Raw genomic sequence first — 17,272 nt, forward strand, 5'->3', positions numbered from 1 at the left:
TTTGTTCTCTCTCCTTTTGGGAGCTGTGGTTTGCAAAAGAGGCATTGAGTGGCAATCATGTTCGGTCTAGAATCTACTCTCAGCATGCATCTCCCATCCTGGGAGGATCCTCCAAACACCCTTTATTTGGTGCTACCTTCTTTATCTGAGCTCCCTTTTCCCCTAGCATGTGTGGTTGGCCTCCAAGCCATGAAGTAAAATTCCCGGTACTTATCTCGGCCATTCTGGGGTATTAGTCTCCTATTTTGTTACTTTATGTTCCCCAGATTAATGCAGTCTTTCTATGTCTATCCCTCTCTTTCTGTCTCATTTCACTTAACATGATACTTTCCATGTAGTACCACTTGTATGTAAACTTCATTACTTCATCTTTTTCTAACAGCTACATAGTACTCCATTGTATAAATGTACCAAAGTTTCTTTAACCAGTCATCTGTTCTCGTGCACTCAGTTTTTTTCCAGATTCTGGCTATTGTAAAGAGTGCTGCAATGAACAAACAAGTGGAGATGTCACTTAAACTATAGTTTTTTGCCGCTCTGGGATATATTCCCAGGAGTGGTATTGCTGGGTCAAATGGGAGCTCAATTTCTAATTTTTTGATAATCGTCCATACTGCTTTCCAAAGGGCTGAACTAGTCGTGGGCCTTGGTTTCTTTTTCTGTAAAAATTGTTATGATACCACCTACTTCTCAGGAGTTTTTATAAAAATCAGATTAGATACTGTATGCAAAGTTTATAATATAGTTCCTGGCTGTATTAAGTGTGAAATAGTTTCTGTACCTAATACTTTGTGTACCGAATCTCTGTACCTAATGATTTGTTGCATGAATAACATGTCAAAGCATTCTTCCAGACCCTAACATGGATATTGTACCTTGGTGACCCTTAATCCTTGTTCCTTCCCCCTCACCATGTCTGGTATTGATTGATCTCCTTGGGTTCATTCACTGTTAGTTTGAGTCTTCATGTTAGCACCTACTTTCTAGACCTGATCCTGGACCAGCAAGAACTGTCCAGTGACCTGAATGACAGCATGAGGATTAAAGTACGGGAAGCTCTTCTCAAAAAGCATCATCACCAGAATGAAAAGAAGAGAAATAATCTCATTCCTATTGTTCGCTCCTTTGCGGAAGTTGGCAAGAAACAGTCTGATCCACATTCTATGGATAAAAATGGTGAGGTTATTAGAGTGATTATTTTTTCTCTCTTTATTAATAAGACATTTAGGAAGCAGTGCTCAGTCAGACTCGGGGATTGATTTTGGTTTTTGTTTCTCCTTGCTGGAAATCCTCAGACGGGCTGTCAAGAGTACATCAGTATATGAGGTTGCACCAGGACTTGAATTTGCAGTTGCACACTTAGCCTCGGCACTTTTTAAGCCTCTGAGCCATCTTTCAAGTCCTTTCTCATCTTGAATCCCAAACAGCAGAGCTGTTAGGCTTGCCTTAGCACATGTGGGCAGCACTAGGGTTTGAACGCACAGCCTTCTGCTTTCTGGGCAAGCATTCTAACTACTGAATTATTTTCTGGGCCTGTGCACTCAGTACATTTTGGTGATTGGAAAGATGAATGACCAGGACTGTGCGTTCTCTCTCTCTCTCTCTCTCTCTCTCATATTCTCTTATTTGCTTTCTTTTCTCTTTCTCTCCCTCCTCTCCCTCTCTCTTTCCTTCTCCTTCCCTCCTCAGGGACTTCAGTTCCTGTGTTATCCGCATTGTGGGTAATTTGGGGCCACAGTAGATCAACTGGAGCTTTTTAGGAATGAACATATTTCCTTGATTAGGGAGGCAAGTACGCTAGTGTAGACTCTGATTCAGACTTTTCAATCTTCTCACTTCTCCACTTGCAAAGGCAAGAGGTTTAAGAAAACTCCTGAGTGCTTTTAAGTATCTTTCCTCACATGTTAAAAGTAAGGAGAATACTAATATCTGCTCCTTATGTTTCTTGAGAGGTTTTAATTCATCCACATAAAACCTTAGCTAGGTGCACAGTGAGTTATAGTCAGTGAATTTCAGCTGCTGATTGAAATGAAAGGGCAGAGAATTATGTTTGATTTTCTTTAAATAGGCCAAACGGTGTCTCCTCAGTCTGTTCCCACTACAAACCTTGAAGTCAAAAATGGAATGAATTGTGAACACAGCCCCGTGGATTACAAGGTGAGCACAGAGACATGCAGCTGGCTTATGGGCTCTCCAGTGAAATCCAGAGATTCCGTTTCGAAGTTGGGTAGGCTTTTGGTGTTTCAAAACTTGTTCCAGCACCAGAGTGTCTTTTGCATAAAAGGAGGCCCACCGGCCAGTGACTGGGCAGGGCTGGGTCCAGCGTGTGCTCTAGCTCCACTGGCTGCGCCCGAGCCTAGCTGCTGAAATTCTCTGGCACCCATCTCCTGGGCTGGAACGATAACACAGCGGGTAGGGCGTTTGCCTTGCAAGTGGCCAACCTGGCCGACCCAAGTTCAATTCCTCCTCCCCTCTCGGAGAGCCCAGCAAGTTACTGAGAGTATCTCGCCCGCACGGCAAAGCCTGGCAAGCTCCCCGTGACCTATTCAATATGCCAAACACAGTAACAACAAGTCTCACGATGGAGACGTTACTGGGCCCACTCGAGCAAATCGATGAACAACGGGAGGACACTGACAGCGACAGTGACCCATCTCCTGAGTTTGCAGGGTCACTTTTGGTACCTGCTCTCCATTTGTCCCTCCTTTTCTTCAGGGTTTTTCAAAACATTGTTTCTGTGAAAGTCTTTGACTCAAACTCTTTTGGGGACAGAGACTTTGATATCTGGACGTTGTTTCTAAGACAGTGTCCCAAACTCCTGGGGACAGTGACTTTGGCCTCTGAAGCCTGTCATTGTAGCAGCCTCCACACAGGCTTAGCTTCAAGCCTTGATTTACCTGCCCCTCGCCTGTGTGTGCTCTGGTCTATGCTGGTCACTGCCTTTTTAAAACAAAGGTAGAGTTATAGGTAGTAAGACACAGATTGTGTTCCCAGCTCATGTTTTCCTTAGAAAGGCTCGGTATTTGATTTAGGAAAACTGAAACCTCTGACAGAGTGATCAGATATTGTATATTTTATTTTTTGGCCATGCTGGGAACAAACTCAGTCTCACATATGCACGTGTGAGGCAAGCACTGTCTGCAGAGCTCCGTCCCCAGCTCTACTTTTTAAAAAAATTAAAATGGCGTTTGTTTACACGACTAGCTCTGTTTTAGTAACAGAACACCACATTTCTTCAGTGTATGTTACCTTACCATAACGACCATGAAAGAACCAACACCCTCCACCACAGTCTGTTAAGCCCCTCCCTACGTTTCCTCCCTTCCTAAGTATTTCAGTGAAAGAAAAATAGACCTAGAACTTAAAAACTAAAACCCATTTTTTTGGAGAAAGTTTGGTATAATGAAATTAAAATCAGAGTAACTGAATTTAAATTCTCCCTCTCCAAAGCTCTGTGGTCCTAAAGTTAAAAGTTAACTTCTTTTTTTAGCAGCACCCACGCCCAGTGATTCTTGGCCCGGCAATCACGACCTGATAGTTCACTGGTCAATGCTGTGCTGTGGTGCCCTGGGGCCATGAGATTACACCCAGTGGTGTTCAGGGTGCTGTTCTGTGCCACAGATTAAACTTGGATCTCATGTGCTAGACATTTTCTCTTTCCGGTCAGACAGTTGCTTCATTTTGGAAAATGGACTGCCATCTTATCTGCATTAAAGGATTTTGTAAGCAACAAGTGAACTAGTATGAGAAAATATGTTAAAACATAAAATCACATATATAAGAAGAAGGTGAAGGGGATTGATGTTCTAGGTGATGGTTCCCAAATCATCAGAGGGTTCTTTTGACATTCAGGTAGACCTTCATTTCATGAAAAAAATCCCCTCTGGAGCAGAGGCCTCAAACGTCCTTGTTGGAGAGGTGGATACTCTGGACCACCCCATTGTTGCCTTTGTGAGACTGTCTCCAGCTGTTCTTCTCTCGGGCCTGACGGAAGTTCCCATCCCAACAAGGTAAAGACAGAAGCAACAATATGCAGTACAGTCTGTTTGAAGTAAAACTCTGATGGAAGAAACCAGTTGCTACCCAAACTCAGGATTAATTAGTGTTGGGAAGGCTAATGTCTAAGATTTAGCAATGATATTAGAAAAGTGGTATATTAGAAAAGTGGTATATATTTGACTCGTCTCTGCGCATAAGAATTCTAAGACTTCTACAACAATTGCCGCACTGTACCTACAGTCTTGGAAAGGGAACACTGAAACCTATTCAAAGGGTCAGGCATTTGTTATCGTGGGTAGACTGTCTTACTCTCCCTGCTCTAATCGAGTCACATCTCAGGGAGTGTCTCTGAACAAAAATGCTGAAACTGTCACTTTCCCCAGTTCTGGCAGGATTTGTATGGTTTGCAAATATGGCCACATTTGTCAATAGCCTGCTCATACATCTGAAAGTGGTGATCCAGGTGATTCAGAGCACCATTAATTACAGAGTATTCAGACGTCCAGAACACAATCAGACTCTTCTGTAGGATTTGTTTATTTCAGCTTTCTTCTCTTTTTCCTCTGCCCATGATTTTCTTATTAGAGCAACGTATGAGATTTATTTAACCTTGAACTTATTACTCAGTGCCTTGTTTTGAAGAGCATTCTTTCTGTAGTAAGGAACTGTGTCTATGGAAACCCCAATAATTATAACCACATTACTGAATGAAGTCACGAAGATAGTTTTCAAAGCCCACAATGGAGCTAGGGGTGAAGGAAATATATATTTCTGCATGATTTATCTTCCTCCTTTTTATTGAAGGTACCATGCTAAAATGTTTGGTAGGGGAAAGGAATGTTAGACATTTTAGAGAGCAGTAAAGTGCTGTTTCTTTATGTTTACTTACATCATTTCAATTCTGTATCTGTTGCCAGATTTTTATTTATCCTATTGGGACCAGTAGGAAAAGGTCAGCAGTACCACGAGATTGGCAGATCCATGGCCACCATCATGACAGATGAAGTATGTGCTGTTTTTGCTTTTCATACATTCATCCCATGACTATTGAATTTCTGTCTGTGCCCAGGCACTGTGCTAGTTATTGAGTGTGAAAAATTATTAAAAACTTTGCTGGGAAAGAGTTCTGGAAGCACTAGAATGGTGTTCTGGTCTGAAAAAGCCTTTTTCTTCCAGTGTTTCTTCCAGTATTCTCCTTTTGAATAATCAGAAATATAGCAAAAACATTTTAAGGAAAAATTGTTATTGCCAAGTACAGTACTTCAAGAGGAAAATATTAAAGCTGATCTAATTTTCCAGAGAGAGTGGTTAGTTAAATGCATCCAAATGGCTTAGACAGAGAATAAACCCATTTTATTCCCATTCCAATAAAAGAGATCAGTTTGGATAAGGGTCAGACTTAGGCACTGTAATGTGAATTATGAGAAAAGCAGACATTTTGGCTGCTTCGGTGCTAACCCCCCACCGCATATCCTAGTAAAGGCTGTTGCTCATCCGAGGCGAAGCAAGGCTTTCAAGTCACTTTTCAGCAGACTGTGTTTTATGAGATCTTTGATTAGAAGACTTACTTCATGGAGTACCTTCTTGAATTCCACCTAGTTTTTATAATCGCTATGATCAGAAAAATTTCCCCTTGCATCTTTATTTTTTTTTATTCTTTGAAGGAGATCACAGAATTATTCAACTCTAGATTTATGACTTATCTCCCTTCTGTAGAGGTCTCTCTAGAAGTGTTCAGGGGGCCCAGAGCCTACTTTTGACAATATTCTGCCAACTAGGCCAGACAGTTCAGTACTAGGACCTGAGGATGTGGCGTAAGGACCACTAGGACTACTCCAGAAGTGCCTGAGGACACCTTCATCCCTATGTTCAGTGTTGCTGGGAGAGGGAGTGTGGTCCCAGGGATTAAACTGGAGTCTCCTGCATGCGAAACGTGTCCCTGTCTCCTAGGCGATCTCTCCAGCTCCATCTATTTACTATTTTATATTAGAATATGAATAGAATAATATGTATTTTTGTTAGCTTCAGTTTTTCGATTTTATCCTTTGTATTTTTATATATATTTTATTTGTTTATCCTTTTCTTTAAAATTTCTACATTTTATTATTTTGTTTTTGAGTTACACTCAGCGGTGCTCAGGGCTTCCTTCTGCACTCAGGCATCATTCATTCCTGGTGGGCTCAGGGAACCCTATATCGTTCTGGGGATCAAACATTGGCTGGCCACAAGCACCCTACTTGCTCTAAAATTGCTCCAGCCCCTAAAATTTCTACATTTTAAATGTCTTAACAAATATTTAAAAAAAACTCCAAGAGATTGATGATTGTTCACCCAAGTACCTAGATAAGATATTTGGATACATCTCTGAGAGCAAGAGGGCCGTGGGGTGGGGTTGAGCTGTTAGCTAAGATGAGGTTCTAAGTATTTATCCCTGATAGAATTCTCCCATCTGGCTTGTCCTTGCAAATGAAAAGTAAAAAAATACCTAAAAGGTTGTATCAATCCTTCACCATGTATCCGTTGGTTATTCTTGGGTGATTATTCTTTGGGGGGGGCACACCCCAATATTGCTCAGGGCTTACTCCTGGTTCTGCACTCTTGGCAGGCTCCAGGGACCACTTGAAGCGTTGCGAATAAAATCAGGGTTGGCCAAGTGCCAGGTAAACGTCCAACCCACTGTCCTATTGCTTCAGTCCCTCATTGGTGATTATTCTAAGTAAAGCTTTAGCTTTATTCTAAAAGTAAATTTTTGGCGTTCTTGAGGATTTTTTTTTCTCTACAGATTTTTCATGATGTGGCATATAAGGCAAAGGAGCGAGATGATCTCCTGGCAGGGATCGATGAGTTCCTAGACCAGGTGACGGTGCTCCCTCCAGGGGAGTGGGACCCCTCCATTAGAATTGAACCACCCAAGTATGTTCCTTCCCAGGTAATGTATGCTGTTGATAGCTTAGTCATACTCGCTGATTGTCCACTGTGGGTAAAGCAAAGACCATGTGGGTATATGCTAAATATATTCATACATGGTCCTGTTTGGGGATACTTGTAGTGTTAATAACACTAATAAAAATGAATATGCAGTTACATATTGGCTCAGGTGTGATGAGGTATGTCGGTATCGGATTATCCTTGATTGAATTTTAAATCAATTTTTTGTTTGTTTAGGGGTCACACCCAGTGGTGCTCAGGGCTTACTCCTAGCTCTCTGCAGGGATCACTCCTAAAGTGTTTAAGAAACCATCTGGAGTACCAGAAAGTAAGCGCCCTGCCCTCTCCTCTGTAGTATCTCTCTGACTCTAAATTTTAAATCAGTCTTAAGGCTAGGATTCATGAAAGAGGACAGATAAGAGTTCTTCATACTTTTTGGAGGTTAAAAATGAGAACAGGGGCTAGAGTAATAGTTCAGAAGGTAGGGCATTTGCCTTGCATGTGACTGACTTGGGTTTGATCCCCAACCGGCATCCTCTATGGTCCCCCGAGCACGGAGCACCGCCAGGAGTAATTCCTAAGTGCAGAGCCAAGAATAACCCCTGAGCATCTCTGGGTGTGACCCACAAAGAAAAAAAAATGAAGAGAACTTCAGTTGTATAATAAACACAAGACCAGTCAGGCACTTTACATATATTCAGTCTTCCCAGCAACATCCCAAAATAGATATAATAAGTCCTCACACATTGTCACATGTTATCTATGTATATATACTGGAAATCAAAGGTTAAATGAAATGCTACGTATGGAAACCAGGTTCTTAAATAATACTCATCCAGTATGGGCTAGGATTTTTTCTTTTCTTCACCAGTGTACATTTAAATGACCTTAAATGTATACTGTGAAGGGAGGGGTGTTGGAACATGATATGACAGAGATTCAGTCATGAACAACTTTTAACTGTGTATCTCATTGTGATTCAATCAAATAAATATATTTTTTAAAAGATAACTAAATTACCTTAAGTGATATTACTTTATTTGAAGATCTGCTATATTGTCATCCTTTGTTTTATGAGGAATGCAATTTGACATAGAGTTTTCTTCCAAATTTTAAGTTAAAAGTATGATAACATGAAGGCAGACTTGAAACTAATTTAGGTCATGTCTGATGGATTCTGAGAGTTTTTATCTTTCTCTTTCTGGGCACGACAGAGTTAGATACTGGTGAGGAGGAGAAATTGTATTTTTTTTACCTAAGAAAATCTACCAGCTGCCTCAAATCAGTAAATGTAATTGAAGGCTATAAACACTGGTTATTTTTGGCTGCCTTCACTTTGTTTCACTATTATTATCCCATTAGCAGGGAAATAGGGGCTGACTTCACTAATTTTGAGATCCTCTGTTAATAGGAGAAAAGGAAAATGCCTGGAGTTCCCAACGGAAATATTTGCCACATAGAACCGGAACCACATGGGGGCCACAGTGGGCCAGAACTTCAGCGCACTGGGAGGTAAGTTCTGGGGTGTTTCATAGCTAAGACTGCTTAGTGGGCAGAAGTTATGTAGAGGAATGAGTCATCCTGCTTGTTTTCAGTCTTTCCTGTCCTGTCTTTACTGGCTGGGGATGACTTTTCAAATGGAAGCGATAATTGTTCTACAAAGAGCCACTATTGTATTATTCAAATATTGCAAGCACCTACCATAGTCTGTCTCACCTCTAGTCCTTCCCATACATGGTCCACTGGTTCGAACACTGTTCCCGTCTTCATCTCCTGGCTAATGGGTACTTTATCCTTTGTCTCAACTTTAGGTGTCATGTCCTTTGGAAAGACTTCCAGGATTCTCTGTAGATGAGGTCAGGTGTTCTTGCTCAGTGGTGTCGCCGTTTTGAGTTTTGTCCCTTGCTTGCCCGTTGCCTTCCTATACACACACTACTCCAAGCTCCCAGTGCTTGATTCTTTGTGCTGGTTTGTTAGCTCTATTAAGGAACTTCATTATAATCCGAGGGCAGCGAATAGTGCCAGAAAACAGTCGAGTTATGAAGTAAATGTTATTATTTTGGGTTAAAAATATCCTTAGAGAGGCTAGAGAGAGAGTGCAATGAGTATAGCTGTACTAACTTTTGCACACGGCAGACCCAGCATTGATCCCTGGCACTGGTTCTCCAAGCCCACTAGGAGTAATCCCTGAGTACAGAGCCAGGGAGACAGCCTGAGCACAGCTGAGTGTGGCCCCCAAACAAACAAAAATCCGTTAGAGTAGGAAAATGAACTGTTTCAGGGATGTGAATATGCCTTAAATAGGCAATCCACTCTTCTAAGCCAAGTTATTCTGGGGGCCTCTCCAGCAGTGCTTCCCTTGGTGATACTCAGACTTAGGCCAGTAGTATAGGCCAGTCAGTCCGTTGCTGGGGCCCTATTATTGCAAGTTCTCAGGTTTCCTCAGTGGGACGAGGATTATTACTACAGAAAGAGACTCTCCTCCCAGCACGATACTGTTCAGAAGTTGGGGATTTGTGTGTGGAGGAGGAGGGTGGTGTTTGAGCGACACCTTGTGAAGCTCAGAGTCATGGCTCAGAGTTCAGAGGTCATTCCTGTCAGGGCCTTGGGGAGCCTTTTGTGGTGCTGGGGATCAGATGGGCCCGTTGTATGCAAGGCCTTAACTCCTGTACTTTGTTTCCAGGACTTATTTGGAATTAAGAGGTAATATTCGCTTAATATTCATACGCAAATGATAGATTGGCTAAGGACACAAAAGTATTTTAATCTTGTCCTAGAAAAATTGCAGCCTCCCAAAAGCCCTCAAAGGGCTATCTAACCAGAGGAAAAAGCACGACAATGACTTTATTATAAACTGGGGCTTTGGTTTCCCATTCTGAGACCCGGGGTAGAATTTTTGTGCTTGAAGAACTCTACCCTGATGATAGCTCGTGGCCTAAATTAGGTTTGCCAGACATGCACCAGGACCTGAGTTTGGATTCTAGCACCAAACAGCACAACATTCTCTTCCACTATTTTCTGGCTGCTCACTCTCACTGCTGGGTGTAGCCCTGGAGGTCCCCAAGCACTGGTGAGTGTGGCACTGGAGACCCCTGCCCAGCCATGCACTGGTGGTCCCAGTACACACAACCGTGGTGGTCCGCAGTACTATACGACTTGAAGAGTGCTGTAATTGTAATATTGAACCTTGAGGTCCGGTTGGTTGACCAGGTATCACTGGGAATGGCCCTGGGCCTCCTGAGCATTGTTTGGGATATCCCCCAAACAAAAGCAGAACAAGACTTACAGAAGTCACAAGAGTGACAGCTTCTATCCCCTAAGCCTCGACCGAGAGTGATGTTACTGTTGGAAGTTGAGGAAAGGTGAATTCCTAACCAAAGAGCAAGTGGGCCTGATAGAACAGTGTCCTCACCGCATTCATCTTCTTACCTATTGTTGGAGGAGGAAGCGTTGACATGGAGTGAGAGAGGTGTTCAAGGGCTGAGCAGTCATTGCAGTTTCCAAGGTCGCCTCAGTGGAATGAGTATTATTATTGCAGAAAGAGATTCTTCTCCCAGAGTATTATCCTTCAGAAGAAGGTCATTGGTGATTTTGTTGGTGGGAGGGGGGAGTCGGGAAGGAGGGAGTTGTGAGCAGGTTGTGGGGAGGAAGATGTTGGGGATCCACCTGGTGGCCTTTGCACATAGGTCCAACACCTTGTGGAGCTGCTTCAGGATGCTAGATAGAGAGGAAGAAAAGTTGACCAGATCTTTTTACAAGAGAGTAGCTTATTTTTTTTCCCCTGTGGCTTTTATTACAAAAAAATCTCAAACAGAGAAAAGAATAGTATAGCTCCCATATGCCCATCAATAGTTATCTGCATTTTCCAGTCTTTGTTTCAACTATTTCTCTCCACTTAATTGTTTTATTTTTATTTTTTCTAGATTGTTTTAAACCAAATCACTGTTAGCATGTCATTTTACCTGTAACTACTTCAGTGTGTATCTGCCAAGGACATTTAAAAAATAGTTTTGTCATTTTGAAAGATAACACCATTAACAATAACTTTTAATCGTCTGATATTTGTTCCATGTTCAACTTTTTGTGACTTTCTTGGCAGTTGTTAAAAAATTATTGGTTAAGTAACATGGTTACAATAGAGTTAACTTTTATGATTTTGATATGCATAATTACTGTATCCTGCTACCATCAAAGTCCCCAAGAACCCTCACCACTTTTTTTTTTATATTTTACTTTCATAAAAGTAATTCATAATAGTTCATTACAGATAATATTTAAACACCAATCCCACCATCGAGTGCCTTCCCACCACAATAAGAGGGAAGTGTGTGAAGGTTGTTGTATTTCATTCTGGAACCATTTAAACCTTCAGATAAGAGAATACAAGCAAATATGTTAAAACCAAACAAATGTGGGCTACTTTTGATAAATAAGTAAGATAGAGTGTAAGAGGTCGTGCAGCCACAAATGTGGCCGCAAACTCCAGGAAATTCTGCATCGTTCTCTTCTGGGAGCTTTAGTTTATAGTCTCTGGGTCTTGGCCATTGATGACATTACATGGCGCCAGGAACAGTTTGTGGGTGTGACTGCCAAGCTACTGGAAAGCGGGGGAACTGCGGGGAGGAGGCCCAGTCCAGATCCAGGCGGGCTTGGAGATCTCAGTCACGGGGTTCCAGCATACCTGGGTTTTTTTTTGCTGGTCCGCTCTTGAGTGAGGTTCATCCCCTCTTGGGTGAGGCTCGCCCCCTCTTGCCCCACCACTGTCTTTATGTCGCTTCTAGTCTCTTTTCCCCACCCCACACTGCTTAGTGGTCTCAATATTTTGCAAGTCTTTTTAAAGTTCATTTGCTTTTTAAAGTTCATAGAATACTACAAAAATTTTCATTTCATTGTTATATTTTCATTCTATAACATTCCTGCTTCCTTTTTTTCTTATGTCATTGACTATAAAAGAAACCAGGTAATTTGTCTTGTAGAATACTAAGTGGCTTCTTGTTGTTGTTGTTGTTGTTACTTACCTCACAACTTCCACCCTGTTGCAGTCACTCTACTCTTAGAAAAATGTGGCTCAGATTGAGAATGCTACTCTTCCTTGATAGGGGATGCCGTGATATTGCCGTCTTTCCCTTGGGAAGCAGAAAAGGGCTACTGAAGTCCTGCCTCTAAGCACTATTGTTTCTACCATGTCTATCCTTCGGATTCATCGACTCTCACCCAGTTTACTCCCGCTAGCTTGAATCTATGGTCCCTTTACATTCCTGCCACAGTGATGCTTCCAGCTGCATTTTACATTTATTTCATTAAACTTGCAGGTGGAAGGCCACAAACCTTTAGGACTTGACATTAGATAAGCTTCTAGTTCTTTAAAGCAGTTTAAAGCCTTTGTGACCAAGCTTCTCTAGCCTTATCTGTTGGTACTTACCCCTCCCATACCCTTTTGTTTTATCCAGCCCTCACTTTTTGGGTGGAGGCGAAAGGGCGGGGTGGGGGCGGGGTAGGCAGGATATGCAGGGTCCCCAGAAATCCTCATGGAGCCTAGGGGCCACTCCCAGTGATGTTTAGCCAGATGATCAACTAGCCAGATAGTTTAGTAGTAGGACCTACTGCTTTTGGGGCCTTCAGGGCTACACCCAGCAGTACTGGGAGGGCCCATGCAGTGCCAGGGATTGAATTCAGGGCCCCTTTGATGCACTCCAGCCCTTGGAGCTATTGCCTCTCCTCCCGCCATGATCTTTGAGCACCTTAAACCTTCTATGCATCCCCTCACCCTCCAACCCCCTGTAGGTGTTACTCATACCAACTCCTTCATTTCTTATGACTAACTCCTGGTTCATTCTCTGACTCCCTGTCAAAGACCCCTTCCTGTTCTGTGCTGCTGTCTCTCCCCATCAGACAGCACTGCCTGTCTCCTCCATTACCACGTTGTTCTGGAGAAGGGCTGTGTTTGTCTTGCTCACTGCTGCATCTCCAATACCTGGCATAGCACCAAGTATCTGCTACCACTTGACAACTGCATGAATGAATTATTATACTAATGTCTTAAGAGTAGGAACTTGCATGGAACCTTTTATCTAGCAAACAATATAGCTAACAATTTCAATACCTTGAATTAATTTGCACATTTCTTCCCCCACAGCTCAGATTTGAAGTTTGGAGCTAATATTTAATTGCATGTTTCCTCTTTGAATTTTTCATTGAATGGATAAAATGGATACCCAAATAAATTGTTTTACTACTCACTAAGAATGATAATGTATTGTTCTTGGTTGCAAATAAAATCTTTGCTTATGTCAGCGAGATCTCCTGTATCTGGGATCAGATTGGAACCAAAGTATTCCCTTAATACAGAGCACATCTGAAATGTTTTCAAAGTGTGTACGGTTCATATGGTTCTGTTTGAAAGAGGGACTATGTTAGAGGCTTGTCTGCCATGTTTTCACAGGCTATTTGGGGGCTTGGTGCTGGACATCAAGCGAAAGGCCCCTTGGTACTGGAGCGACTACCGGGATGCACTCAGCTTGCAATGTTTGGCTTCCTTTCTGTTCCTGTATTGTGCCTGCATGTCACCTGTCATCACCTTTGGGGGATTGCTCGGAGAAGCTACAGAGGGACGCATAGTAAGAAATTTTAACTGCTTCTCATGGTCCCAGCAAGACTTAAAATATTGTGGTGGCAGCTTAGTCTGCTAGAGAGTGGCGTTGTGGGGGTTGGGGGGGGGGGTGCAGAGAGCACAGTGCTTCCATATGTCTGAACTGAATGAATTATGTGTTGTAAATTTCTGTAGTCTTCTGATTTCATATGCAACAGCCATGTACCCCTCCCTTTAAAACAGACTCTTTGCTGCTTGAATGTCGATTTCTGTAGCTGAGTGACCATGGAAAATCATCTGTAACACTGTCCTCCCATTATTCAGCAATTTGTTCGAGCGGGCCCAGTAACGTCTCCATTGTGAGACTTGTTGTTACTGTGTTTGGCATATCGTATACGTCACAGGTAGCTTGCCAGGCTTTGCCATGTGGGCGAGATACTCTCGGTAGCTTGCTGGGCTCTCTGAGAGGGGTGAAGGAATCGAACACAGATCAGCCGGGTTGGCCGAGTGCAAGGCAAATGCCCTACCTGCTGTGCTATCGCTCCAGCCCGAAAATCATATCAAGGATAGAAAATAACATATTGGTGCCATTTGGAAATAAGATTTAAGATTAAGATTTAAGATTAAGATTTAAGATTAAGATTTAAGATTTAAGATTAAGATTTAAGATTAAGATTTAAGATAGTTTGTAGTAGGAATGGCACCATTGCGGTTTCTAGCTGTTTTTGTATTAAGTCATTGTAGAATAGGACTTTGTTGAGGAATTTGTGTAGGTGAATTTGTGAAAGTCGTATTTATTTTTATTTTTAAGAGCCTTCAACAGTATATTTGCATCACTGTAAGATGAAATGCAGTTTGCCAGGAGGTTAAGAGCTAAGACAGAGAGGTAATTAAGCCCATGTTACTTGTTACAGATAGGTGAGCTATGAACAAATAACTTTCTCTCTCTCTCTCTCTCTCTCTCTCTCGCTCACTCGCTCACTTGCTCCCTCTCGCTGTGTGTGTCTGTCTGTGTGTCTCTCTGTCTCTGTATGTCTCTGATTCTCTCTCTCTTTCTCTCTCTTTCTCAGAGTGCGATTGAATCCTTGTTCGGAGCCTCCATGACTGGGATTGCATATTCCTTGTTTGCGGGACAGGCTCTCACCATCCTGGGAAGTACTGGGCCAGTGCTTGTGTTTGAAAAGATTTTGTTCAAATTCTGCAAGTAAGATATTTTCTGAATACTCTTAGCTAGGAGTGGTTATTGTTCTTTTAGAACGGAATGCTAATGAATACGGGCAGGCAGGAATTGTTCTGAACTATAGTAGAAAATGTGAGGGAAGCGGGCTGGAGTGATAGGACAGAGAGTAGGACTCTTTCTTGCCTGGCACACGACCAACCTGGATTTGACCCCCAACATTCCCTCTGTTCCCCTAAGCCCTCCATGCTCCTGAGCACAGAGCCAGGAATAAAAACAAAACAAAAACCTGAAAGAAGATTGTTATTTGGTCTGTTGTCCTGAACCCAGGTAGTACCATACCCAAAATAGCAGATATCCTATTCTATTATTCAAGAGCTTTATGAATATCCCTCACTGATTACTGGTCCCTTCCCCTTTTTCTTTTAATTGTTTATTAAAGTATTATATATTTTATTATATAACTTATATAAGATACATATTTTATCAGTCACGGGTGTACAGCATAATGAACTGATGTTTGCATATTGTGAATACAGTGCATCCACATTTTAAAAATGCTTTCCTAGACAATTCAGACTATTCCATTTCAAGTCCATTTTAAATTTTGCTGAAAATCTTTACCCTCAATATTCTAGTTTCTAGAGGTAGTAGGGACTAAGCATTGATTTATATTTGTTTAGAAAAAAATTTAGAAATATTTTTTTCTATTTTTTTAAAGTAAATGGATTGGGACTGGAGTGATAATACAGCGGGTAGACGTTTGCCTTGCACACGGCCGACCCAGGTTCGATCCCCGGCATCCCATATGGTCCCCCAAGCACTGCCAGGAGTAATTTCATTTCTGAGTGTGTGAGCCAGGAGTAACTCCTGAGCATTGCTGGGCGTGACCCAAAAAAAGCAAAAAAAAAAAAAAAAAGTAAATGGATTAAGGGCCAGTCCCCTATTCTTAACTAAATAACACAGTCTTAGATACATTGGATAATGATGATAGAAATATGTGTAGCACAGTTCCTTTTTCCACTGTCCACCTTGTTTTTGGTTTGTTTTTTGGACCACACCCTGGCTCTGCATTCAGGGATCACTCCTGAAAGGCTTGGGGGTCCCTGTAAGATGCAAAGAATCAAACCCTGGTTGGCCGTATGCAAGGCTAGGTCCCTACCTCTTGTCCTATCTCTTCAGCCCCACTTTTCACATTTCTGTTCTGGAAAATACCACCTGTGAAGCAAATCTTTATCACGGCTGTCTCATGGCATCACGTAGACATGAAGTGATCTACAGATTAACTGGGTCGTGGACTGGGTGGGTTCTGTGAAACGGACCAACCTCGTTTCACACCCTCTGTCCTTTCATTTGCTGCCATCCATCCATGCCTTTTGATGACCTTCCTGTTGTTTCAGAGACTATGCTCTTTCATACCTGTCGTTGCGAGCTTGTATCGGACTGTGGACCGCCTTCCTGTGCATTGTCCTTGTGGCGACTGATGCCAGTTCTCTTGTCTGCTACATTACCCGCTTCACTGAAGAAGCATTTGCCTCCCTGATTTGTATTATTTTTATCTATGAAGCAATAGAAAAGCTGATTCACCTGGCAGAGACTTACCCTATCCACATGCATAGCCAGCTGGACCACCTTAGCCTGTATTAGTAAGTATGATTTCTGCCTTTCGGTTTTTTAAAAATCGAACCAAGTGCCTGGGTCTGGTGGTGGATACAGCCAACCAGGCAGTGCTTGTAGCTTCTGGTAAGGAATGTGCTGGCCTTCTGGAAAAAATAAAGAGCTCAGATACAAATATCGTAGAGGTTTGCTAGGAAACAGAAATGAAGATGGAGAAGATGGACTAAGAGTAAACCCTCAGGAGGGGACTTGACAGATACTTTTGGAGCATTTTTTTAGTTGCTGGCATTGGGATAAAAGTAGACTGCAAATATAGTGTGTGTGGGGGGGAATTCTGATTAAATATTAGGGAGAACTTTTAAAAGAACTTTGAAACCATGTGAGAGAGTAAATTCTCTTTCTCTGGAAGTCTATTCAGTATATATTCCTAGGAATTATTATTTGAAAATTTATTAATAGTTTTGGGTTCATGAGTCTCTCTGAATTCTAAAAATCTAGAAATCTATTTGCTAAATGAAATTTTAAGTCTAGATAGTAACTAATAATCATTTTTAATGTGCTCAATATAGTTTGGACCATCTAGAAAAGAAACACAGTATTTGGCTATGTATTCAGACACTTGGGAGTTTAGTTCAAGAAATCATTTCTCTCTAGCATGGTATTCTTCAAATTGTGACCAAAGAACCTCATCCTTTGTCTTTGAATATCAAGATGTATAGTTCTGATGTGAAGGGTCAGGTTGTAAAGCCAACAGCTTGAAGTGGCCTGGGCAGAGAGAGCAGGCTGCCTGCAGGCATTTGTTCAACTGCCACAGAGACCCTTCAATACGTTCTGGTTGTCCACTCACTAAATGTTCAGAAATAAGTTCATAAAAATTATTAACATCTTTTAAAATTATTTTTATTACAAAGTAAAAACCATCGAATGACATAATCTTTAAAGTCTTACAGATTATCATTTGG

The 17,272-nt window shown here is 41.9% G+C and overlaps 1 protein-coding gene across 2 annotated transcripts in view; it reads left to right on the forward strand.

The window, feature by feature from the left end:
* The window catches only part of SLC4A8 (solute carrier family 4 member 8), a 66,224-nt gene that overhangs the window by 22,152 nt on the left and 26,800 nt on the right, over positions 1-17,272 (forward strand). For both annotated transcript variants that reach the window (XM_056120013.1, XM_056120014.1), the window contains exons 5-13: positions 988-1,176; positions 2,069-2,157; positions 3,853-4,010; positions 4,917-5,004; positions 6,782-6,928; positions 8,339-8,439; positions 13,370-13,544; positions 14,587-14,720; positions 16,094-16,339. In XM_056120013.1, coding sequence (XP_055975988.1) covers positions 988-1,176; positions 2,069-2,157; positions 3,853-4,010; positions 4,917-5,004; positions 6,782-6,928; positions 8,339-8,439; positions 13,370-13,544; positions 14,587-14,720; positions 16,094-16,339 — 1,327 coding nt within the window. The remainder of the gene's footprint in view (positions 1-987; positions 1,177-2,068; positions 2,158-3,852; positions 4,011-4,916; positions 5,005-6,781; positions 6,929-8,338; positions 8,440-13,369; positions 13,545-14,586; positions 14,721-16,093; positions 16,340-17,272) is intronic.

This window comes from Sorex fumeus, unplaced genomic scaffold (assembly GCF_029834395.1).
Source record: "Sorex fumeus unplaced genomic scaffold, SorFum_2.1 ptg000042l, whole genome shotgun sequence".
Classification (NCBI taxonomy): Eukaryota; Metazoa; Chordata; class Mammalia; order Eulipotyphla; family Soricidae; genus Sorex; species Sorex fumeus.